Genomic DNA, 22,350 nt, shown 5'->3' with positions numbered 1-22,350 from the left:
CCCACATAGCATTTGCCTCTGTGATGTCCAAAGTATTGGTAATGTGGGTATGCCTTGAAGACAAAATAGAATGACGATTAGTATGTTCGAAAACAGCATTTCTGTTTTGCTTGCCTAGTCAGGCTATAGATACTGAAACATACCCTTATTTTGATATCTCCCTCAGCTGGCAGAGATGAATTTGCCCATGTTTCATCCCAAATACATATTCATTCAATTGGATTGCTGCTTCCTACTGCAGTCGCAGAAAAGGAAAATCAGCAAGATCTCTCTGTAAAATATTTCTCCAGCTTTGGAGCCCTGCAGATAAAATTGTATGTCTCCAGGTGTTAGAAAAAAATCTGGGTCATAGGCTGCTTGAGAACTTGCAAGAGTTTTGATAAACGTTTGATTTCAAGATGGAGAAACTTCTTTTGGCTGGTTAGAAGTGGACTTTTAATATTTATGATTTAAGAATAGGTAGCTAGAAGCACAAAATTAATCTTCATATTATCAACGATATACTTATTTTTGAAGTCTAGCTTAAGTTCTCCATTATGGCAGCATCTAGAATTAATTTTGGATTATATTCACTCCATCTCAATTTTTATAATATATGGTTTCTAAGATTCTTTGTTTGTATACCTCTTATTTTTATATAAATTGAGGAGCATGTATGAATCTTAATTTGCTGTAGAGTTAAAAAAAAGAAGTTTGAAAAATAGTCTGTAATGGTTGATACCTAGAAGTTGGTGGCTCACCCTCACAATCCTAGCTACTTGGGAGGAAGAGAAAGGGGGATAGTGGTTCAGCCTAGGAAGAGAAGTTGGGAAAGACCTCTGCTTATTGCATTGCTGTGTACAGTGGCACGTGCTATGCTTTGTCATCCTAAACTACATGAGAAGCTGAGATTAGGAGTATCATGGTCTGCCAGCTCAGGCAGAAAGTCCCCAAGAGCCATCTGTATGCAAAGGAAGCAGGACTCAGTGGTACATGCCTGTTATCCCACTTTTGATGGGATTCTACACAGTAGACAGATTACAGCTAAGACATACACCCAGGTGGGAAGCAAATGAACAATAAACAGTCCTGGAGGTGTGTCTGTATCACCCAGCCTAGCAAAAACAAGGCAAGAAGTTCAAACCCAGGTATGGGAGGGGAAAAGAGAAAGGGAGAGAGGAAAATGGGAGAGAGGGAAGGAGAGACATAGGAGAAAGGAGTAGAATAATAAATAGGTTATAGATGTAGGTGGTATGGGTTCTTTTACAGAAGAATTTTGTAGACTGTGTTAGGGCCTCACAAAGAGGTATATATTCACATATAAAAATATATACATATATATAGGTATATGTATATATTATATATGTATGTGTCTATGTGTATATTCATATATACACATACATATTCATGTAGATTAATATATAGATGCATAAATGTATATATACATATATATGTGTACTTATATACATATATATAAATATATACATACACACACAGTGTGTCTGTGTTTTCCCCTTTGAATTCTAGAGACTAATTCTCCAGAGGCCCATCTCAGTGGCCTGCATTTGGAAAATTATTTCCTGAATGTTTAGGTGCCTGAGCCTGACAGTCCATGGAAGTCCCAGTAAATAAGGAGGTTGACTTTTTACAATGATGTTTTCTTTAATTCCTAAATGAAGGCGGTGTAGGGAAGGCGGACATGGTGTTTCTTGAAAACAGATTTAAGAAATGTTGTAGATCCCAGACTGTTTGGGTGCAAGGTGGCTGTCAATCACAAATGCAAGTTGTCACTTGGCACAATGGCCCTCTGGGGCTCTGTGACCAATCTGTAATCTAAGATTCTCTCATCAAGGTTAGCAGATAAATCAATACCTATGAGATGAGTATTGCAGGTGGTATTTGTGTCAAACAGTCATTTCATGTGTCAGGCAGAAAATTGAGCCTATTGGTAAGGGACTGAAGACTTCCTTTGAAAAAGTGCTGGGCTACCTGTCCTAAAAGGAAAATAAAGTTAATGCTCACAAATCCTTTGACACCTCAACGGTGGGTTTTACCTGAAAAGGGTTTAGATGGGGCAGTGTGATCAGCTCTAGCGTATTCTTCATTTTCTAAGGTGTCTTAACTGGACCCAGCTTTTCTGGTAATTTTGCATATTCCACATTCTATTTTTGTGATCCGCTTACCCTTTCCCACCTCTACATCCTCCTCCTCATTATCATTATCATTAACAGTGAACTTTAGCAGGTACAACACTGCTTTTTGAAGATGTGATGTGTATTCTCCCTGCTAACTCTTCCAGGTATATTTGCCTTTGGAACATACTTATGATGAAGGCAGAATAATCCTGGACCAGATGTATCTCCTGATTTGAATATGCCAGACAAATGTTTGAAGACCTGGAATATAATATATGAGTAAATTCACTAATACCCATTGGCTGTAAATTACTTCCAGGATAGTGAAAAATCTCCTCTGTGTGTGTGTGTGTGTGTGTGTGTGTGTGTGTGTGTGTGTGTGTGTGTGTGTGTGTGTGTGTGTGTGTGTGTGTGTGTGTGTGTGTGTGTGTGTGTGTGTGTGTGTGTGTGTGTGTGTGCATATATACCCAAACACAGAGATGCTTCAAGTTTTACTTAGTAAAGTATTTGAAAATGACGAACAATACATACAAGGTAGCATTAAAAGTAATTGTTATTATAGAAAACCAGCAGAGTCTAAAGTGGATTTTAGAGTAAACCAGAGTGTGACTAATCCCCAAGAGATTCAGAATTTTGCTAATTATGTAACTTGACACTGTGAACTTCTGATTGTTTCTAGTCTTAAGATTTCTATCCTGTGTGTATTTGTTGACATTGAATAACAAGTTGTAAAACAAGTGAGGTCTAACTACAGAAACTTTGCTCTACCACTATTAATGATCAGCTTGCCACTTGCTTGAGATTCTGTGCCCCCAATTCAATCTCTGCAAATATTGTAATGGACTGGAATATACCAACTTTTGCCTGCTCATACCTGGGCCTGTGGCTCATAACTATTGTCACCTTTCTCTTGTTCTGGATGTGTTCCTCACAGGACCTGGAGACCTAGGGTTCTGTTTCACTTCTGTGCATTTTCCTGTCTTTGAAGATAAATCTAGAGGGGAAGCCTAGAAAATGACCTTTCATGAAGGTTAGCTTTGAAGATTCCACAATCTTCCAGTTCATTGATTAATTTCTCGTCCATTTGTCCTCTCTTCACTGTCTTACCTACCCACTGGAATTATTTTTCTGGTACCTCTGTGGCTCATAGGGTATAAGATGATCTGTTTGGTCAGCAGGATGCAAAGGTAGGAGGAAGAAGTTATGATATTCCTTCTGTACCTCTGAGTGCCCTCTGTCTCCTCTTACTCCCCTCTCCCACCATCCTGACTCCACATCCCATTGTTTGAGGTCATATTTTAGCAGAGACTTTGTATAGTTTACTGGATAAGCCTCAACTTTATAGATTCTGTTGTCTCTTCCTGGGTTTTGTTAACACCATTTCCCCCTTTCATGTAGGTGTTAACTGCTTTCCTGTGCTCATAGTCTACTAATGACTTGAATATATGCCTCTGATGGTGTTTTCTTCATTAAATCTCTTTGTTTCAGCCACCTAAGGAAATTCTCTTTTCTACCTAGACTCAGACAGTTATGCTCTGCTTTCTCTAACCATGGAATTCATTAAATATGAAAGAAGTTCTGCATTTAATATTTAATTTCAGGATGCATAAGTAGTCAGAATCAATAGTTATCAGTGTCATTTTGCTAGCAGACTCTTCAAAACTTTATTCGTGAGAGAAACAAATGTAGAAAGTGTGCCGTGGCAGAATGCATTCCTGTGTGGGTTCCAGTGTGTGCATCAGTTTGTATCTGCAGAGATAGTCTATGTCTGTTTGCCAGTAGTTTGCTTCCATATCTACATTCTGGAAATTACTGAATGATGATGTGCTTCTTAAATATGATGCAGAGGCTGCCATCTTCCTGATAATAAGAGCTAAGATAAAATAAATGTCTTGTTTAATATATATCCTAGTGCACATGGTATGTGTGGCATACACATGTATTTTTTTTTCTTGCACTGGAGTGTAGCTGCCTTTCTCTGGTATATGCATATAAGTTGGATGTGTGCACATGCGCGCACACACACTCATGCACAATATAGAGGACCTAAACTATGAGTACTAGGAATAGTACTGCATAAGTACAACATTAGCTACAAGTCACATGATGAATAAATATTATAGTATGTTTTTAAAGCTAGCCAAGATGAGCCCATTGTTGGCCTCTTAAATAGCTCATACAGTAGCTTTACAGAAAACTAATATTTCCTAAGTAGTATACAAATGAGTGCCACTTAATTTGCAAGTAAACAAGCTGCACAGATACTAAAAGGATTGGCTGGGAATAATATAGTGAGCAGAAAGAAATCCATTCGAGAAGAAGCCAAGGGAATTTAGCAAAAGATTTTTAGATAAGTGTGTTCCCAAAAGCAGGGAAAACGGAATAAAAACAGACAAATAGGATTGATTACATAAAATAAAAAAATGTACATACAAAAAGAAAGCAATAAAAAATGAAGAACAACCTAGATAATAGGAGAAAGCATTTGCAAACCATATCTTTGATAAGGGGTTGATAACTAGCATATATAACAACTACAAATCTTCAACTGCAAGTAAAAGAATGAATGCTAACAATTAAACTCAATAGTATTCATTCGTTAAAAATATAATAAAATATTGCCATTTGCTGCCAACATGAAATAAACTGGAGAGTGTTTTAGTAAGTGAAATAAATCAGGCAAAAAATGCAGTTAGATCATGATCTCTTCCATAACAGAATCTAAACTAATTGATCTATTTCATTTTTCAGGGCGTTACTATAAACTTTTTTTGTAATTTGAAATTTTTCTTGCTTCTGTTGGTATATAGATAATTATTTGGCTTTTGAAACATTAAAATTGTGTCCTGCAATCTTGATAAAATTGCTTACTATTTGTAGGCCTTTGGGGGTATAATTTTTGTACTTTCAATATAAATAAGCTTGGGATTTATGAAGATAGCTTTACTTCTTATAGAATCAGTATACCTTGTATTTAATTTTCTGGTTTTTCTGCATTTTCCAAGGCTTCTTGTATGTTTTTAAATTCCCGGTCTGATAATTCCACCATCCTTGGTATGTTTGCATTTGATTTTAATGCTTGGTGTCTTCAAATATCCTTTTCCCTTTTAGGATGCCTTGTAACATTTTCTTACTAGCTAAACATGAGGTACTCAATAAAAATTCCAACAAAGTGATTATAATAAATCTGCCCTATAATGGTGGTGAGATGATCAGGGGCAGGGATATGTGTATAGACTCTTATGATTTAGTAAGCCTGACCCTCTAAACTGAAAATAACCGAAGTGCTTTTTAAGTCTTTCTTCAGGTTTAGGCAGGACATCAGGATAGAGCAGGCTAGAGTGGGTATATTTTTCCCTTATGTGGAAGGCAAGAATGGTCTACAGTTGTATATTTTCCTTCTAGAAGTTTGGCTAACATCTGATTTAAGGGAGGGAGAGAGAGAGAGAGAGAGAGAGAGAGAGAGAGAGAGAGAGAGAGAGAGAGAGAGAGAGAGAGAGAGAGAGAGAGAGAGAGAGAGAGAGAGAGAGAGAGAGAGACTTAATAGCTTAGGTTCTGGTAAAGTAGTTTCTCTTTATGGCAGTATGCTGTCTCATATTTCAAAACAGCTCCTATGCCTCTGGCCCGAGAATTGAGAGAATTTAAAAAAATAAATTCCCACTGTGAAAACCTGGTCTAGCACCTGGAAGCAAATTCACAAAAATTTTGCAACTTGCAAAATAGGATCCTCCTGTAGTCTTTATCTTTTATACTAACCCACACTGAGCCTTCAGGAATTCATCATTGTTGAGTGTTTTCTTATCCCAGGACTACTACTTGCACAGGTTTCTAGTTTTGGCTTCTCTATAATATATCGTTCTTTCTCTTCAATGTTGGGGACAGCAGTTTGCCCTATTGACCTCACTTCACTAAGAAGAACAGTTGTTTTTTTTTTTTGAACCTTATTCAATTGTTTTTCTGTAAGGACAGTATAAACTCCCAAGTCCACTACAACGTTGTATTGCCTCTTCCTCCCCCCACATATTATATCCTTTTTATCTTTCTATTCTTAGGGACTGGGATGCCTAGGAAAATGGGAAAGATCATGCTCTGACCCACCTGACTCTTTTTTAACACCTACAAATGAAAAATAATTGTTTTTACTTTGTTTTTTTCCCCCAGAAGCGAAATGTCAACTACTCAAAAGGGAAATAATGTACATACATCTACTTTATTTCCCCCTAGTGATTGCCTTTAGTTTGCACAAAAGTTCTGACTTCCCAAAGATATCCATCAAAGTAAATCTTTCACGTTTATGTTGAAATGGATATTTATTCCACTAAAAAGCACATCCTAAATTTCTTTTCTTGCCCCAACAGGTTTTCATGGCACATTACAACTTCATGCTATCTCTCGTGTCTGCTTCCTACGGCTCAAGCCAGAGAATAAATTGATTTTTGATGAGAAATATGCCCTTCTAGGATTTCATTATTCTACCACAAACTCAGTCTAGGGCTCTTGGTTTGTGAAATACTGTCATCCATTATTAAGATGAGCAGTGATGAGCATTGTGGGAAATTTGCATTTTAAAAAGCAGTTTTCCTCCTTTAAGATTCTGCGGTTTATTTGGTTTCTTCATTCTTCTATCATTCCTCAAGCCTACTATATCCCAAGTGCCTCTCAGTGGTTAGGAGGTATGAGCCAGGTTCTGTCTGTTTTAGGGAAGTTGTACATGTATCACTTCTAATTACATCTCTCTAGACATTTTCAGGAGCACTATCTTATGCTTTGGGTAAAACTTCGAAATGCACATCCAGCCAAGAGGATACATTAGGTAGAATAGAAAAAAGATGGTGTGTGCAGTTACTGCATGATTCCCATTTGATTGCTCAGGTCATTCAAAATCCATTTCAGATAGTTGTGAAGAAATATGTTCATATTATTAGAATACTACAAAACCTAGAATGTAACAATTAGGCCTAATTAGTAAGTTGATAGAGATCATAATATGTGTATATAATTTCTCCTGAAGTGTAGTTATAAATGGTATTGTTTTTGTTAAATCATTTCATCTGCTACCTGCTCCTTTTATAAAAAGCTACATTTTTTTAAATCATCAGGAATGTATTCTGGAAAGAATACAAAATATAAACTTTCTTCCCAATATTCTGTCTCTATATCTCTGTTTCTGTCTCTCTCTCTCTGTACCTGTCTCTTTCTTTCTCTCCTTTTCCTTCTCCCTCTCTCCTTCCCTTTCTCTCTGTCTGTCTCTTCTCTCTTTTTTAATCTGTCACTCCTTCTTTCTCTCCTATTCTCTCTCCTCTGTGTGTGTGCGCATGCGCGCGCGCGCACACACACACACACACACACACACACACACACACACACACACACACACACACACACACACACACACAAGTGCGTATGTAGCTATGCTTTTAAGATGGAATCTCAGTTTATCAGAACTGGCCCCCAGTCTGCTACCAAACTCATATGTCCACCTTCTGAATAGCTGTAATTATAAGCATATACCCTCATACATAACCTTCTTACATGTTCTGGAGGGAAGTAATGATACCATATTTGATCTTGAAACCTAAACATAACATACCTATACTGTGTGGAAGAAGCCATCATGGAGCTCTTAGCAGGGATGTGACAGAGTGAATTTTGTATTTAGACAAACTGTGGGGTCCCACCACCATGTATCATTAAATGACACCATTCAAAAAGTGTAAGCTACATTTTCATCTCCTGGTAGACCCCAATATAAGTCTTTCCTACTCAGATGTGATGTCCTCTAGGAACTGCTTTGGTTACTCTAGTAGGAAAATTGGAAACATGTACTTTTGTAAAAGGTTTTTTAAGAAACCATATTCTGGGAGAGTCTATGACATCTTTCATCTCCTTTCTCAGGAGACTTATCCATGGGTAGAAGGAACAGCTTGCATAGAATAGAATTTGTTTCACGAGCCATTTCTCTGGTCATTATTATAATTCCTTAGGCAAAAGATGATTTTTAAAATACCCATAGAAATAGAGACTGGAGCTCATAAGTTTGTGGAGCTGATGAAGCTTCGCCTAGATAGTAACCTTGTGGCCCATAAAAAATACAGTTTGTTCATACCTGCTTTGCAGAGCAGAGGAAAAGCAATGCAAAGGAAAACTTTATATTTCACAATTTTTAAAATAGATGATTGCAAAAGTTACTCAACTCTGAGGCTCAGGATTTGGGAATTTATGGTGTATCATTTGCTTTTGGCACACATAAAGTCAAGTGAAATGAAAGAATGGCTCTGAAGAGATTAAGATCATAAGACATATAGCAGTACTTTCTCTTTTTCTATATTACAACTAATTTTAGAGTTATTGCTGGAGAAATCATTACTAAGTTGAAAAAAATATATCAAGGGGTAAGACAGGACCATGCGGAAAAATTTAAGGTAATGTCATAGAAGTTCTACCGAGAGGCAGCGTGCTCTAAATTACTGGCTTTAATCATGCCCAGAGTTGATACCTAAATATGCAAGAGAATTTGTACATTGGAACTTCCAGCTTTCAGCATTTTTTCAGAATAGGAGCACAAGCTGTTCAGACCCCACCCACATGCTGCAGGGAAGGTACTGATAGGTAGAATGTGTGCTGCTACCAAGGAGTAGCACAGCAGTTTCTTTTTATTCATTGGGTCTGGCCTTTGTAGAAGGCTTACCATTTTTTTAAAAAAAAAAGCAAATTGGAGCTTCCGATTTGATATTTTTTTCCCTTCAAACTGAATTCTCAATCTGGAAGGTTCTAGCCGTTGTACTGAAGTGAGAGTACCATCAATCAGGAGTTAATCTAGGCAATATTAGTAAGCAAAACTGAATCTATGGAAGCTTTCATGATACAGGAAGACTGTACTTTGTTCCCCATAGGCTAATATTTAATATAAATCCAAGTTAATTACTATTCAATGTAACAAAGTCGCTGTCCATTCCCAGGCCCACCTGTCTTCTTTCTTCTTTTCCCCTTTTCCCATTGGATTGGTGTGAGGATCAAATGAAATGATACATATAGACTCTAAGCAGACTAGCTTATACATATTAATTGCTGGTTAAAGGACATCAACAGAAAACAGCATCAGCAGATTACTATTATTTCAAGATTGCTGCCTATTGGGCCTGAGTCACATGTTAATGGCCTACCTTATACCACCTCTATACTTTCCAAAGCAAAATATCATCATCTTTCCATGTTGAATCCAGTGAATCTCCAACTATTTTCCTGCCTTCATTAGCTAACGTATAAAATATTCTGCACAGCAAATGTATCAGAGCTCATAGGTAGAAAAGATTGGAGAAAGGGCACTATCAAAATAAGACTCGCTTGTTTCTGGTTTCTGAATATTGTTTGAATACTGCTCTCATAAGTTGGCTTCCTCTAGAAACAAATTTAGAGGAAGTAGCTTGGGTGAATGCGTTTAACTTGGGAGATGCTTTCAGAAAAGGAAGCCGGGAAGAGTGACAAAGAAAGGAAATAGAGTGACAGATCAAGGAATTTGCCAATGTCAACAATGACAGTGTAATCCTACTGAACAACCTGGGGGAAACAGAAATCACAGACTTCTAGATTATTCCACCTGAAAGATGAAGAATGTGTGTATAGGTCTCCAATTTCCTTACACTTTGGGCCTGCCTACTATTGGATAGAATGAACTCTGGCCAGCAGAAGGAGCCTTTAGGTAAATGACACTGACAATAGTAATTCAAGACAATATGAAAGGGAATGCAAGGTGCAAAGAGGATATATGTGGAGTATAGCCAGTACCTGCCATAACTATTCAACCTATTTAGATGCCATATTATATATATAGACTCAGATCTATATAAACAAGAGCTATAACTCCACAGCTGTCGGCTGTGGGCATCTCATTCTTGCCTACTGTGGTGGCCTTTTTTGTTTCTGAAGGAAGCTAGTGACACCCTCTTTAGCATTCAGCTGCTGTGCTCACTGCAGTAAAAGGGCCAGTGTCACTCTTATTACTTTACCTGTTTTATCTTTTGTGAAACTCAGCCTTAGCCAGAATTGTCAGAGTGGCTGCTCTAGCAATCGCTTAACAGTGAGGCTACCTTAGCTCATTTCTCTCAAGTAATTTGATTTCATCGTGCTATCAGAATTGCTTCTGTGGGCTGGGAGAAGGCCTGGCAGGGAGGGATGGACAAAAGCCAATCTGAAATTTTTTTTAAATTAATTCATTGCCCTATACATGCCCATGCCTACCACAACCTTTGTCCATGCTGCTCAGTCCTTCCTCCCCAGCCAGGAAAAGTGTGTGTGTGTGTGTGTGTGTGTGTGTGTGTGTGTGTGTGTGTGTGTGTGTGTGTGTGAGAATGTGTGTTGCATGTGCATGTGTGTATGCATAGGTGAGCATGCACACACATGTGTGTGTCTGTGTGGTTCATTGTTGGTTACTAAAAAAAATGAAAAAAAATTACTGATTTTTCACTTTATATCTTTTTACCTGAAGTCAAAATAGATTCACATCATGTCTCTTTGGTCCCTATTGTAAAACTTTTGCGCTAAGATGGACTTTTATTGTTATTAAATCTAAAATATTAAATGGAGGGTAATTTTGCATATGTAGTCAATAATAAACCATTCAGAACTGACATGAACATTCTGATTTGCCCACTTATACAATTCAGGGTAGGCAGAGTCTCTCATTGTTACTGAAGTTGTGAAACACAACTTCATATATGTCGTATATGAATAAAATTATTAGTATTTTATTATAACTTTGGGCCAAGTGCCCTGCTAGTTGGGGTGGGGTTATAAACTAAAACCCTTGGAGGCAAAAGCTACTCCAGAGGCATTGCTCATCTGAGAATAAAATTATTCTTTGCATGATTAATAGCTTTCAGACTGGTGAGCTTGGCCTGGAAATTTCTGTAAATGGCTTTACAACTAATCAAATCCTCCATTGCTAAAGCAGGAGGAGTCCTGGCATCATGTCCACAAGGACAGACGCCCTATGCAGACTGTTAATGATATATGGAGTTAAGAGTCTCAAGCATGGCCTAATTACACTCAGTATAATGTTCAGTTTATTTTTATTTGTTTTTTAATAGTAAAGAATAATGTACTTAAGTCATTGCCATATGTCTCTTTACAATATGTTAATCTGTAACTTCAAGCAGACTTTCATTTCAAAATTTGAAACTGAAAGGTACCCTGTTGTTCCTTACTCCAAAATGAGACAATGAGGCTGGTAGAATAAGTCACTCTTTATTAGAGGAACATGTGTGAATTTTGTATTAAGGAGACAGGTTTAATTTCCACATAGGGACCAATGGCAAAGGCTTAAGGTATTGGGGAATTAGCAATCATAGCAAAAAAGTTAAAAGTCTAAAGTCTATTGAAAAGTTAAATACAGATTCAGTGCAGCTATGTTAAAAGGTTTTGGGTTTTCAACAATTCCAACAAATAGTTGATAGATGTGGTAGACTCTTCTTCAACAAGATTTTATTGCTCTATGTCCATATAGTAAAATTTAATGAAATACCAATTTAATCATCAAAAGGAAAATGTCCATCTATTGACTTAATGTATTATTGTTGAAACCCATATAAACCCAAGTTGCTGTTTCACTATTTTATTTCAAGTGTTTTCATGTTCTAGTGACAGAATTTGCCCTTTCTTGGGTTAAGAATATGACTTTTTAGTGAAAAGATAGGCAATTCATAAAACCTGTCCGAGCTTCGAATAATATTTTATTGAATAGCCTCAAGCTATCTTTAATCACTTTAAATAGGTCAAGAAAATAGAATTAGAATATCTTGACATACTAAATATCTACATAGAAAAAATAGAATATCAAATATATATTAATAGAATATTAACAGAATATCTATAAAAGATATGCTATATATAAATAGATATGTGCTTTTTTGTCAGTTGGGGGCCCTGACCACTGGGCTTGGGCGCTGTCCCTCAGCTCTTCAGCTCAAGGCTCGTGCTTTACCACTTGAGCCATAGCGCCACTTGTAGCTTCTTCTGTTTAGTGCTGAGGAATTGAATGCAGGGCCTCATGCATGCAAGCACTCTACCACTGATTCACCTTCTTAGCCCTGATATATAAATTATTTTGAACTTTCATATAATTCTGGTGGACATACAAGTTGTTACACTTTTCTTGTAAAACCATTTGAAAAATTTTTTCAATCTAGGAGGTAGGCTACCAGCTTCACTTACTGTGTATATATTCTCAATAAAAATAAGTACACATAACCACCAAAGCAAGTATGAGCATGTTTGTGGTAGCTTTATTAATAATAGGCCTAACTTGGAAGCAGTCCAGCTTTCCATCCATATTAGATATTGTGCTATTCTCACATAATGAAATGTAGCATGACAATAAAAAGAATGAGCACTACTGTTATAAGTAATTGTGCATAAATCAGGCAGACACAATGTTCAATAAATATAGACATAGAGAACACCTGTTTTATAATTCCGTGGACACAAAGCATAAACAACGATGAAACTAACTTAAGGTAGAAATCAGTGTGGCCATAATCTTCATGGGTGGATATTCACCACAGAAAAGGCAACTTGCTATAGTATTAAAAAGATTTAAAATGGGTGGCTTGTATGTGTACTTTGTGTGTGTCTGTAACTATTTGTCCAAAGTTTTACAAGTGCTTTTAGTATAAAACCAAACTAAAAAATCATTTATATGTTGTATAAGTCAAATCATAAAGGATAATTTTAATAATCCATCTTAATGAGTTAGAAAAGTAGGCTTTTGATGCCATTGGAAATACAAGTACTATGCACATCTGGATAATTCTTTGCATGCCTGGCCCTAAATTATTAATGGCTTTTTCAGCCTTTCTGACTCTCATACACGGGAGAGATTTTCTTTGTCATCTAATTCAGCAATTCATCTAAAGCCTATATGAAACCTTCCCTCTGGGTAGTCATTCTGCTTTTGTGAACAAAAGTCCCCTGGTGACCAGAATACATGGTGACCTCCTGAGGCAGGCCATGCTGACATTGGCAACCCATTTCCTAGGCTCAAATCTGTTCTTGTCTATTCATAGGACTCATTTGTAACCCTTAGGGTCTTGCAGTTAAGTGCACAAAGAATGATCCTGTTTCTGTTACATCTAAACATCATGTTTTTTCTTGACATGCACATCCACTGGAAGCAAGCATATTTTCAGGGCTCTTTGTCTCAATATTTCCTTTACCTTCTCATTAATTGCATAATACTTCCCCAACTGGAACTATGTTTTCTTCTATACATCCTGTCAATATTTTTTTTCTCTCAGGGATGAAAATGGTTGTTGTGGCCATGACGATCCATTTGGGCAACTTCTCACCATCCCCCTCATCCTCCCTGTAATCTCAGGTTGCTGTGTTCCCTTTGATGAGCCTCTTCTGCTATCAATACCAAAAGTCACAAGCGTATAATCAATTCACTCATTCATTATCTTTTCTTTTTTCATAGCACTGGGGTTTGAACTCAAGGCCTTATGCTTGTTAGGTAAACACTATACAATTTCAGCAACCCCCTTTTCCTTCAGGTTATTTTTCAGATAGGGTCTCATGCTTCTTGCTTACACTGACTTTGGACTACCATCTTCCTATTTTTTTTCCTGCCTACTAGCTAAAATTATAGATATGAGCCACCATGCCTGGTCTAACATATATTTATTAATCATCTTCTATATCCCAGTAATATTTTAGGTATCTGGTGATAAGCAAAGACCTCTGTCTCATCTGTTCATTGCTAAGATTATTTATCACATATTTATATACACAAATACAGAATAATGTATGATGAGGAAAATGTAGGTGGCATTCTGAAAGCATCAAACAGAGAGTCATCAATGTCAGAGAATTTCTTCCTGGAGAAGTGATTAGTTAGTGAAGCACAAACAAAAAGTGATATAAACTAGGAAAAGAGAAAAGAAATGTCATCTCAAAATAGTAAATGGCAAAAATAAGGCCTACGGCAGAAAGTGAAAATACAATGTAGCACATTCACAGAACAGAATAAAGCCAGTGAGGCTAGAGTGGAAAAAAAAAGAAAGGCAGTAAGGCATGAGGTGAGCCAGCCTGGAAAAACAGGAAAGAGACAGTTCAGGGAAGAAATGTTGACAGTTAATATGAGCTGTGGTCTGAGGCTAGAGTAAGCTTCCTGTGCTTGTAAAAGGGGCATACCTTGCAAAGTAGCTGAGCAAACTAAACAGAAAAATTGTTTTGAAAGAGCTTAGCTTAGTAACCTTGTATTGGAAATGTTATATCAAGGTCCCGTGTGTGACCTAAAGACAGATGGCTGAGCCTGAATGGAGAAGGTCAGTTTTGAAGATGAGCAGGTCAAGTAAATGGCACCTGAGTGTTGTTCTGGTCATAATTGGATGTTGAAACTACCCAAGGATATGGCAAACCTGGGTTCACAGTGAAAACCATAACTCAGTGCCAGAGGCTTTGATGAATGAGAGTCAACAGGAGGCCAACAGATAAATGAGAACTGACTATATACTTGCCATGACACTGTAAGAAACTTGAGTAATTTCTCTGTGCAGGAATTAATTCCTCTAAAGGTGAATGTTAATGCAGATGGCTTTTGCAATTGAATATGATTATAGTAGTTATTAGGCTTCAATAGCCATATAATTTTATATTTAATAACTGTTCAATATACTTAAAAGTTAGAGAAGAATTTCATGGAAAGAGAATAAACAGAAAAACCCAACTGGCAACCCTCCCCCTGAAAAATCATTGGAATAATTTTTTTTTTTGGTCAGTCATGGGGCTTGAATTCTGGGCCTGAGCACTGTCCCTCAGCTCTTCAGCTCCAAGCTAGTGCTCTACTACTTGAGCCACAGCACTACTTTCGGTTTCCTGGTGGTTAATTGGAGATAAGAGTCTCATGGACCTTCCTGCCCCAGCTGGCTTTGAACTGTCATCTCAGCCTTCTGAGTAGCTAGGATTACAGACATAAGCCACAGGCATCTCGCTGAAATGGAGACTGTTAAATGGAGAAGTCCACCTTTATTCTGCAGTAGCCAAAGGGTCAACAAATAATGTTTTGTGCTGATAATTATGCTTTAGGAGGAATCACTTAGAAGTGGTGTGCTGGGTACATTGGAGAAGGCTGGTAAGACCAAAGGAGGGCAGTAAGAGTCAGCATTTGTCAGGTGAGGGACCATAAGACCTTGAATGAGATTAATGAGAAAAGGAAGGAGAGGGATAAAATGTGTTAGTACTCAGTGACCAGGAAAAAGGGAAAGCCACAGCTAGGATCCATCTAGAAACAACAACCCAGGGAGGTTTGTTTTGATGATGAATGTAGGTAACATTTTTCACTCTGGTGTGTATCAAGGAAAGTGTGACTACAAAAGGTAGGTTTTGACTTTAGGGAAGGGATGAATAGAAAGCGGGGCAGGGAGTGGAGGGGTTGGGGGAAATGGAAGGGATGGGAAGGGGAAACAAAGGAGGAGGCAACAATGCTTGATAAGAAATGTATTCATTACCTTGCTCAAGTAATTGTAACCCCTCTGTAAGATATTTTCACAATAAATTAAAAAAAGAAAAAAAGAAAGAAAAAAGCTTCCTGTGGTTAACTCCTTCATGTCAAGCATCCATCCTGGCTTCCTTCTCCTTCTTTCCAGCCACTATCTACTCATTCTGTCTTCTCCCTTCACCTCTCCTACCTTTCCCATCAGCTACTTGATCCTCACTGTTCACTTCTGAGAATAATGTTTCCTGGGTTCCTTACTTTGCAGCTCTTTTCTCTACAATGTTCTATCGTTTTCTGCAGAGTGACCCCTTCTTGCTTAGTTCCCCTCACCTGTGTCTATCTGCTTACCTACTGCACCAGTCTTGCTGACTTAAGTTGTATTTTTAATTAATTATTTTCTTCAGTTTGGGATTTTAGAAGATAGGAACTCAGTGATAGTTTCTATTTATCCATTAATTTTAGTTCAATAATAATTTGTCTCACGTATTAGAGTATTTTGATTGACAAGTTTTTTTAGGAAGTTATCTTTTATTTTATTTTTTTTTATTTTTTATTGTGAAAATACTGTACAGAGGGGTTACAATTACATGGGCAAGATAATGAGTACATTTCTTATCAAGCATTGTAGCCTCCTCCTTTGTTTCCCCTTCCCATCCCATCCTCCACCGTCCCCCCCCCCCCCGCACCAAAGTTGTAAAGTTCTTTTTTGACATAACGACTTGTACATCTCATTATTGCAATGGGTCCACCTGTATCCCTATTTAAACGATTTGTTTTTCCCCTTCCCCTCCACAAATGATTGACAAGTTTTTAAGGACTTATTTTAGGGAGTTTATATTTAAAGTGTTAATGGACAGGATTAAATTTATAATAAGTCCACAATCTTTTTTTTGTTTTGTTTTGTTTTGTTGGTCGTGGGGCTTGAACTCTGGGTTTGGACGCTATCCCTCAGCTCTTCAGCTCAAGGCGAGTGCACTACCGCTTGAGCCACAGTGTCATTTCTGATTTTCGAGTGGCTTATTGGAGATAAGAGTTTCATGGACTTTCCTGCCTGGGCTGGCTTTGAACTGTGATCCTCAGATCTCAGTCTCCTGAGTAGCTAGGATTACAGGTATGAGCCACCAGTGCCCGGCATAAGTCTACAATCTTAAATGTGGAAGGTGAATTTATGAAGGATCATGAACTTGTGCACCTTTATCATATCAGAGTGATTCTTTCTACTTTATAAATTAAAATAAATGGCACTTAGCCATGACTTATTCTTATCTCCTTCCCAATGCACTCTCAAGCAAAGTTTGTAGAACACTACTCAGAAAAAGTGTTCCTTCTTAGAAATGGGGACAGAGCTCTTGCTTCTCTTTCCACACATTTTTTTCTGAAGGCCTACTGCGATCTGAGGTCTGAAGCATCAGTGTGAATTACTAGTACATGTACTAGACCTCTTGAGTCTTAGACCTCTTTATTTCAGAAATGTCTTTCTCTTTTTATGTCAATATCGACAGAAGCCTCGCTGAGTAGAAGATAACTTAGACATGCTAGTTGAATGATGCTGAAACTTGATAAAATACGATGAATAGAGTTAAAAGAAGGCAGAATTTAGGAAGTTGGAAATAAAGTGTATTTGATAGATGCTCCTAGAATACAAAGAAGCAAGGGATAATTGGTCAGACAAATAAGGCATGGAAAGGGACTGTGATGGAATGTCCAGGAGGAGAATTTCTAAGTCAGAAAGGATCAAGACAGAAAGGATCAATGGTTGACAGAAGTTAGTAGGACAGGAGATGAACAGGGACTGTTAATATGTATATAATTTTTTATGGGATGACTAAAATATTCTGGAATTAGTAGTCATTACATAACTCAATAAATACGTTAAGAACCCTTGAGTCGTATACTTTACAATACTAGGAAATGAACTACAAAGAAAATTCAAGGGGAAAGATACTTAAATACAAAAAAATCCCCAAACAGGTATATCTAACACCAGAGAGATCAGAGTGTGATAGGAATGTAATGGAATTGGTGATGAAATACCAATGGAAGGCTTCAAGAGAATGCTTTCAATAAAATGATCATTCACATCTCCTCTTCTTTCTCCACCATAGGTATATAAATTTATAAAATTACTCTTTCACATATTCCTATCTCTGTTGATAGAGTGTCTAATGGTTCTCTTGGATAGCTTCAGTTTATATAAGCTAAAAAGATATTCTGACTATGCTTTAAAAATTCAGAATGTGTGTGCTTATACTGCCAATGAGGCTTGTCTGTCATCTTGCCGTTATTGTAAAATCAAACCTGTACTCCAAGATCAGTTTAGTTCATATGATGATCTTAGTGCCAAACATCATTTCAAGTGTCCCTAAAGAGAACAGGAGTTATCTGTCTTGAATATGTACAATTTTTGGTAGTAGTGTTATTTGTTACATGTCTTGCCTTATGGAAGTTCATTGATAAGAGTCATGAGCTACTGACAGTGGGCCAATCACATATTATTTCTGAGCCACATTTACTTGATTTTGACGCTAACATGTGTAGTAAAGTTTAAGCAGAGTACTGCTTAGGAGAAAAACAGATGAGACTTATTGAAAGCTATTAATCATATTTAAATATATGTAAAGATATAAGTCAGTATTATATCTTTTAAAAAAAACTCTAGACCCTGTAAGACTAGTCCTCTTTAATTCCTTCTTCGTAGACCAGAGACTTCACATCCAAATACCACTTATTAAGGCTTTCCTTGTTACATACTTGCTGAACTAACCTTTATTTTAACAAGGAAACTATTCTACTGCCATGATTGACCTCTGTATTGACTTCATTGTTTGTTCATTTATTTTATTCTGCTCCTCATGTAGGTTTTCCAAATGAGCCTGCTGCAGTTATTGCCCTTGGTACCATTAAGGAATGGCTGGCCAAGAATCACCAGGAGGTAAGAGGACCAGCATGGTCTATGGCATTCTAGATCATACAATTTGTGATCTTCATTTTAGAAAAACAATACACAAATTTCATTACTGTCTGCTACACTACTCATTAAGCCAATGGTAACTCGCTATTTCTCATTTCAGTTACATAGGTGATTGCATATTTTCCCAAATGAAGTAATTATATTGATCAGTTTGTGGTTAAGATGAGAAAAGTAATCACATTCACCATAATTTCATTTTTATATTTTTGCATCATGTGGTTCTATTCAGGAGAATAATGTATTTCATGAAGAATAATGGTTCAATCTGGCTGTTTTCCTTAAAGAAATGAGTTGTCTTTGTTGGCAGGGAATTCTTGGTATAAAGTAAATTTTGATATCCTATACTGCCTTCATCTATAATGAATCACTAAAGTTATTTGTGTGAGATTGTCATGGACTTGGCTAATTTTTAACTATATCAGTATGACCAGAGAATTTGTGTGTGTGTATGTGTGTGTGTGAAACTGTAAGTTTCTGTCAGAATATTTTCTGTGATTCCGATTCTCTCAGGATATATTCAATGATAAACAGGAGGACTACTCTAGTAAACAAAGCAACAGAACAACTAGAGATTTGGATGGAGCTTTAGGTTTCAGAAGTTTGTCAATTTACATATTATTGCAAATGGATTTCAGGCAGTGCACACACTTGAAGATTTTTCTTTCAATTTTGTAGCCTCAGATAGTAGCATAAGGGTTGTGAGAACTTAGTTTCCTGATGGACTGTGAATGTAGTTTGCTGTTTGGATAGGAGATGGATTATTCAGAAATGTGTGGGTATGGAAAATGCCTATCAGAATGTCTAAGAAGTAACTCTTGGTTTCTTAATGTGTCTAAAGAAACAGCAGGGCTGGTAGTATGGCTCAAGTGATAGAGCATGAACCCTGATTTCAAAGCCCACTATTATAAAACAAAGTGTCATTTTTAATGATGGCAATGTCAACATTTCTTGATCAGATATATGAAAGTAAGACAGCATGGCCAGCTATATCCATTTTGATGCTTGTTGCTTTCTCCCTATCTTACTTTGAAATATATGAATGTGATAACTTCATTTTAGAAGACAAATTACCTCAAAAAAGCAAAATAAATTAGCTAGCCTGCAAAATATGCCCTGAACACAAATTATTTTCATTATTACAACAACCTTACAACAAATCTAACGTAAGTATTGTTGTTCACATCTTCATCCAGTGTCAAAAGGTTAATGACACATTGAAGATTGGGAGGTGCAAGACAAGTGGTTGAGTCAGTTCTCATGATGAAGCAGACTTTCCAATGTGGAATGCCACTGAATCCAGGAAGAATTTGAACAGTTTTAAAAGCTAGTTTTCTTCAATATATCTTTTGGTCATAGAAAATGTTCCTTACCTGTACCATCTTTGCCAAAGAGGGACATGTTTCATGAGAGGAAGTTGAGAGACAAATATATTAGCACATTTCCATAATTTTCACTGAGTCATAACCCAAGAGTATTACCACTGAAGGAAGTTCATATGTACTGTCGTGGTATGTTATAGATACTTCTTATAGGAAAGTGATGATGAAAAGAAAACATATAAGTAATATTTACAGCTCATTGACAAATTCCAGTAATGGGCTCTTTCAAAGGTTGCTTTCTATAGATGTTGTTTTTATTCTGATGTTTGCTACTTAATTCACTTGCTTTTCCTTTGAGTCCAGTCCTTTGATTATATATCCATTCTTGCACAGTTCTTGGATCCCTTGTAGAAATTCTAGGTAATGTGGATGGGAAAACATAGGTTAGTTATTTTGACTTTACACATATCCTATACTGATTTCCTTTTACAGGACACCTTGTTTCCATATGCACTGACTAGTTTGAACGAGTTAATTTGAACACATCAGATTTTACTGAATAAATGAATTATAAGTAGTACTCCGTAGATGGAAGCTGTACAAACTGATTATCTAGCAGTGTATTTTTGTTCTTTTAAAATAGATGAGGTGAAGGATTTACAAAGGGATATTGCCTCTAGTTCAATTGTCTCTTCATTGAAATATTGTTTTGACATCTTGATTATTTCAGCTATTTATTCATTCATTTGCTTGTTTGATAAATATTTATTGAATCATCCCAAAGACCAGACACTTCTTTTTATATACCAAGGAGAGAGAGCACTGTAAAACAAACAATCCCCGCCGTATGACATCCATGGTCTAAGTAGAGGAAAGTGAATTAAATAAACAAATAAACTTCAAAGAATGATTTACAAAATAAAACATGATAATTATATAGTGAGTTGTTGGAGGATGTGGTTTTAGAAAATACAGAATCTCCTCTGAGGACATAATCTTGGGAGAAACATTTGTACAATGGGAAGGAGTAAGCCAAAACCATACCAAGGTCGTGAAGTAAAACATTCAAACGGAGGGAGAAACAAGAGAAAAAGAAAGAAAGAAACCCAGAGGGAGAATGGGCTTACTGTTTGCAAGTGTTGGTAAAAGAACCACTGTGCTGGGGATTTAAAATAATAATGGCAGAAGACAAATTTGGAGATGGGTTGAAGCTAGATAATAGGATTTTGAGGTTCATAGATAGAAAAATTGTTTGGAAGATTTTAAGAAGGGGAGTAACATAATCTTTATCACTTTTAAAAAACAAGTCTGAGCCGGGTGCCAGTGGGTCATGCCTGTAATCCTAGCTGCTCAGGAGGCTGGGATCTGAGGACTAGGTTCAAAGGCAGGAACCTCAACTCCAGTAAACTAGTCAAAAAATCTGAAAGTGGCATTGTGGCTCAAGTGGTAGAGCTCATTTCTTGAGCAAAAGAAGCACAGAGATGGAGTCCAGACCCAGAGTTCAAGCCCCAGACCAGCCACCACCCCCCCAAAAAAAAATCAAGTCTAGCTCTTTCAGAAAATGACCAAACTAGGAAAAGAAAGTATGAAGCTCCTGAAGTAGGTCCAAGCAATAGATGGATGCTTGGGGATACAATGATTGAAGAAAAGGCAGTGGCAACCATGGAGTTTGAGATATGCTTTAAAACAGGGCTAACAATATGTGGACATTTTTTCCCGTATGCACAGACTAGATTATACTGCAGTAATAAAGAACCCTCTAGGCTCAGTGTCATAAAAGAGCAAAGATTTGTCATTCACAAGATTATCTATCTGAGTCTACAGAGGACACTGGATTAGTCAGATCTGCCATATAAAATATCATTTATTGTATGACAGGGAAATGCAGTTCTTTTGTCGAAACCCGTTATATTTCCTTTTTCAGAGAAAGGTACCCAAAGACATTGTTCCAGGAGACAAGAAAACACAATTCTTTCATATGTTTAGAATAGGAAAATTGAGTATCAGATACTAGTAGTGATACTGTTGTTAAAGTGAACCTGATATGGCATATGACAAAAAAAAGCACCAAAAAAAAAAACTGAGTGTTTTCAAACTGTATCCGGGGTAAATGTTGGTGCATTGACACGAAGAGGAAAACTGTTGTAGAAGCATGTTCACATAAAAAAGAAAATAAGAATTATGCTACTTCTAGTTATGTCTCTTATGATTCTATTTATACAATGAAGATTTCAAAAAGACATGCTGGCTATTTGAGCTCAAAGTTCAATATAAAAGAGACAAAGACAGTAATGGTGAAATTGAGTAGTTCATCACAACATTAATTTAGGTGGAGGTTTACTTTGATATTACTTGAAATGAATAGGAATATATGTCTGTGTATGTGTATACATATAAATAAGGATATAATATATTCTTTAAGCCAGCTTAAAGAAGAATATATATAAATTAGATATA

General features: G+C 36.8%; 1 protein-coding gene across 4 annotated transcripts in view; it reads left to right on the top strand.

Annotated features, from left to right (window-relative positions):
• Macrod2 (mono-ADP ribosylhydrolase 2) overlaps nt 1-22,350 on the top strand; it is a 1,801,573-nt gene that overhangs the window by 1,263,399 nt on the left and 515,824 nt on the right. For all 4 annotated transcript variants that reach the window (XM_070006718.1, XM_070006720.1, XM_070006719.1 and 1 more), the window contains exon 8: nt 18,462-18,535. In XM_070006718.1, coding sequence (XP_069862819.1) covers nt 18,462-18,535 — 74 coding nt within the window. The remainder of the gene's footprint in view (nt 1-18,461; nt 18,536-22,350) is intronic.

This window comes from Dipodomys merriami, unplaced genomic scaffold, assembly GCF_024711535.1.
Source record: "Dipodomys merriami isolate MVZ:Mamm:240054 unplaced genomic scaffold, mDipMer1.0.p SCAF_7, whole genome shotgun sequence".
Taxonomy (NCBI): domain Eukaryota; kingdom Metazoa; phylum Chordata; class Mammalia; order Rodentia; family Heteromyidae; genus Dipodomys; species Dipodomys merriami.
This window is presented reverse-complemented; position numbering and strand designations above follow the sequence as displayed.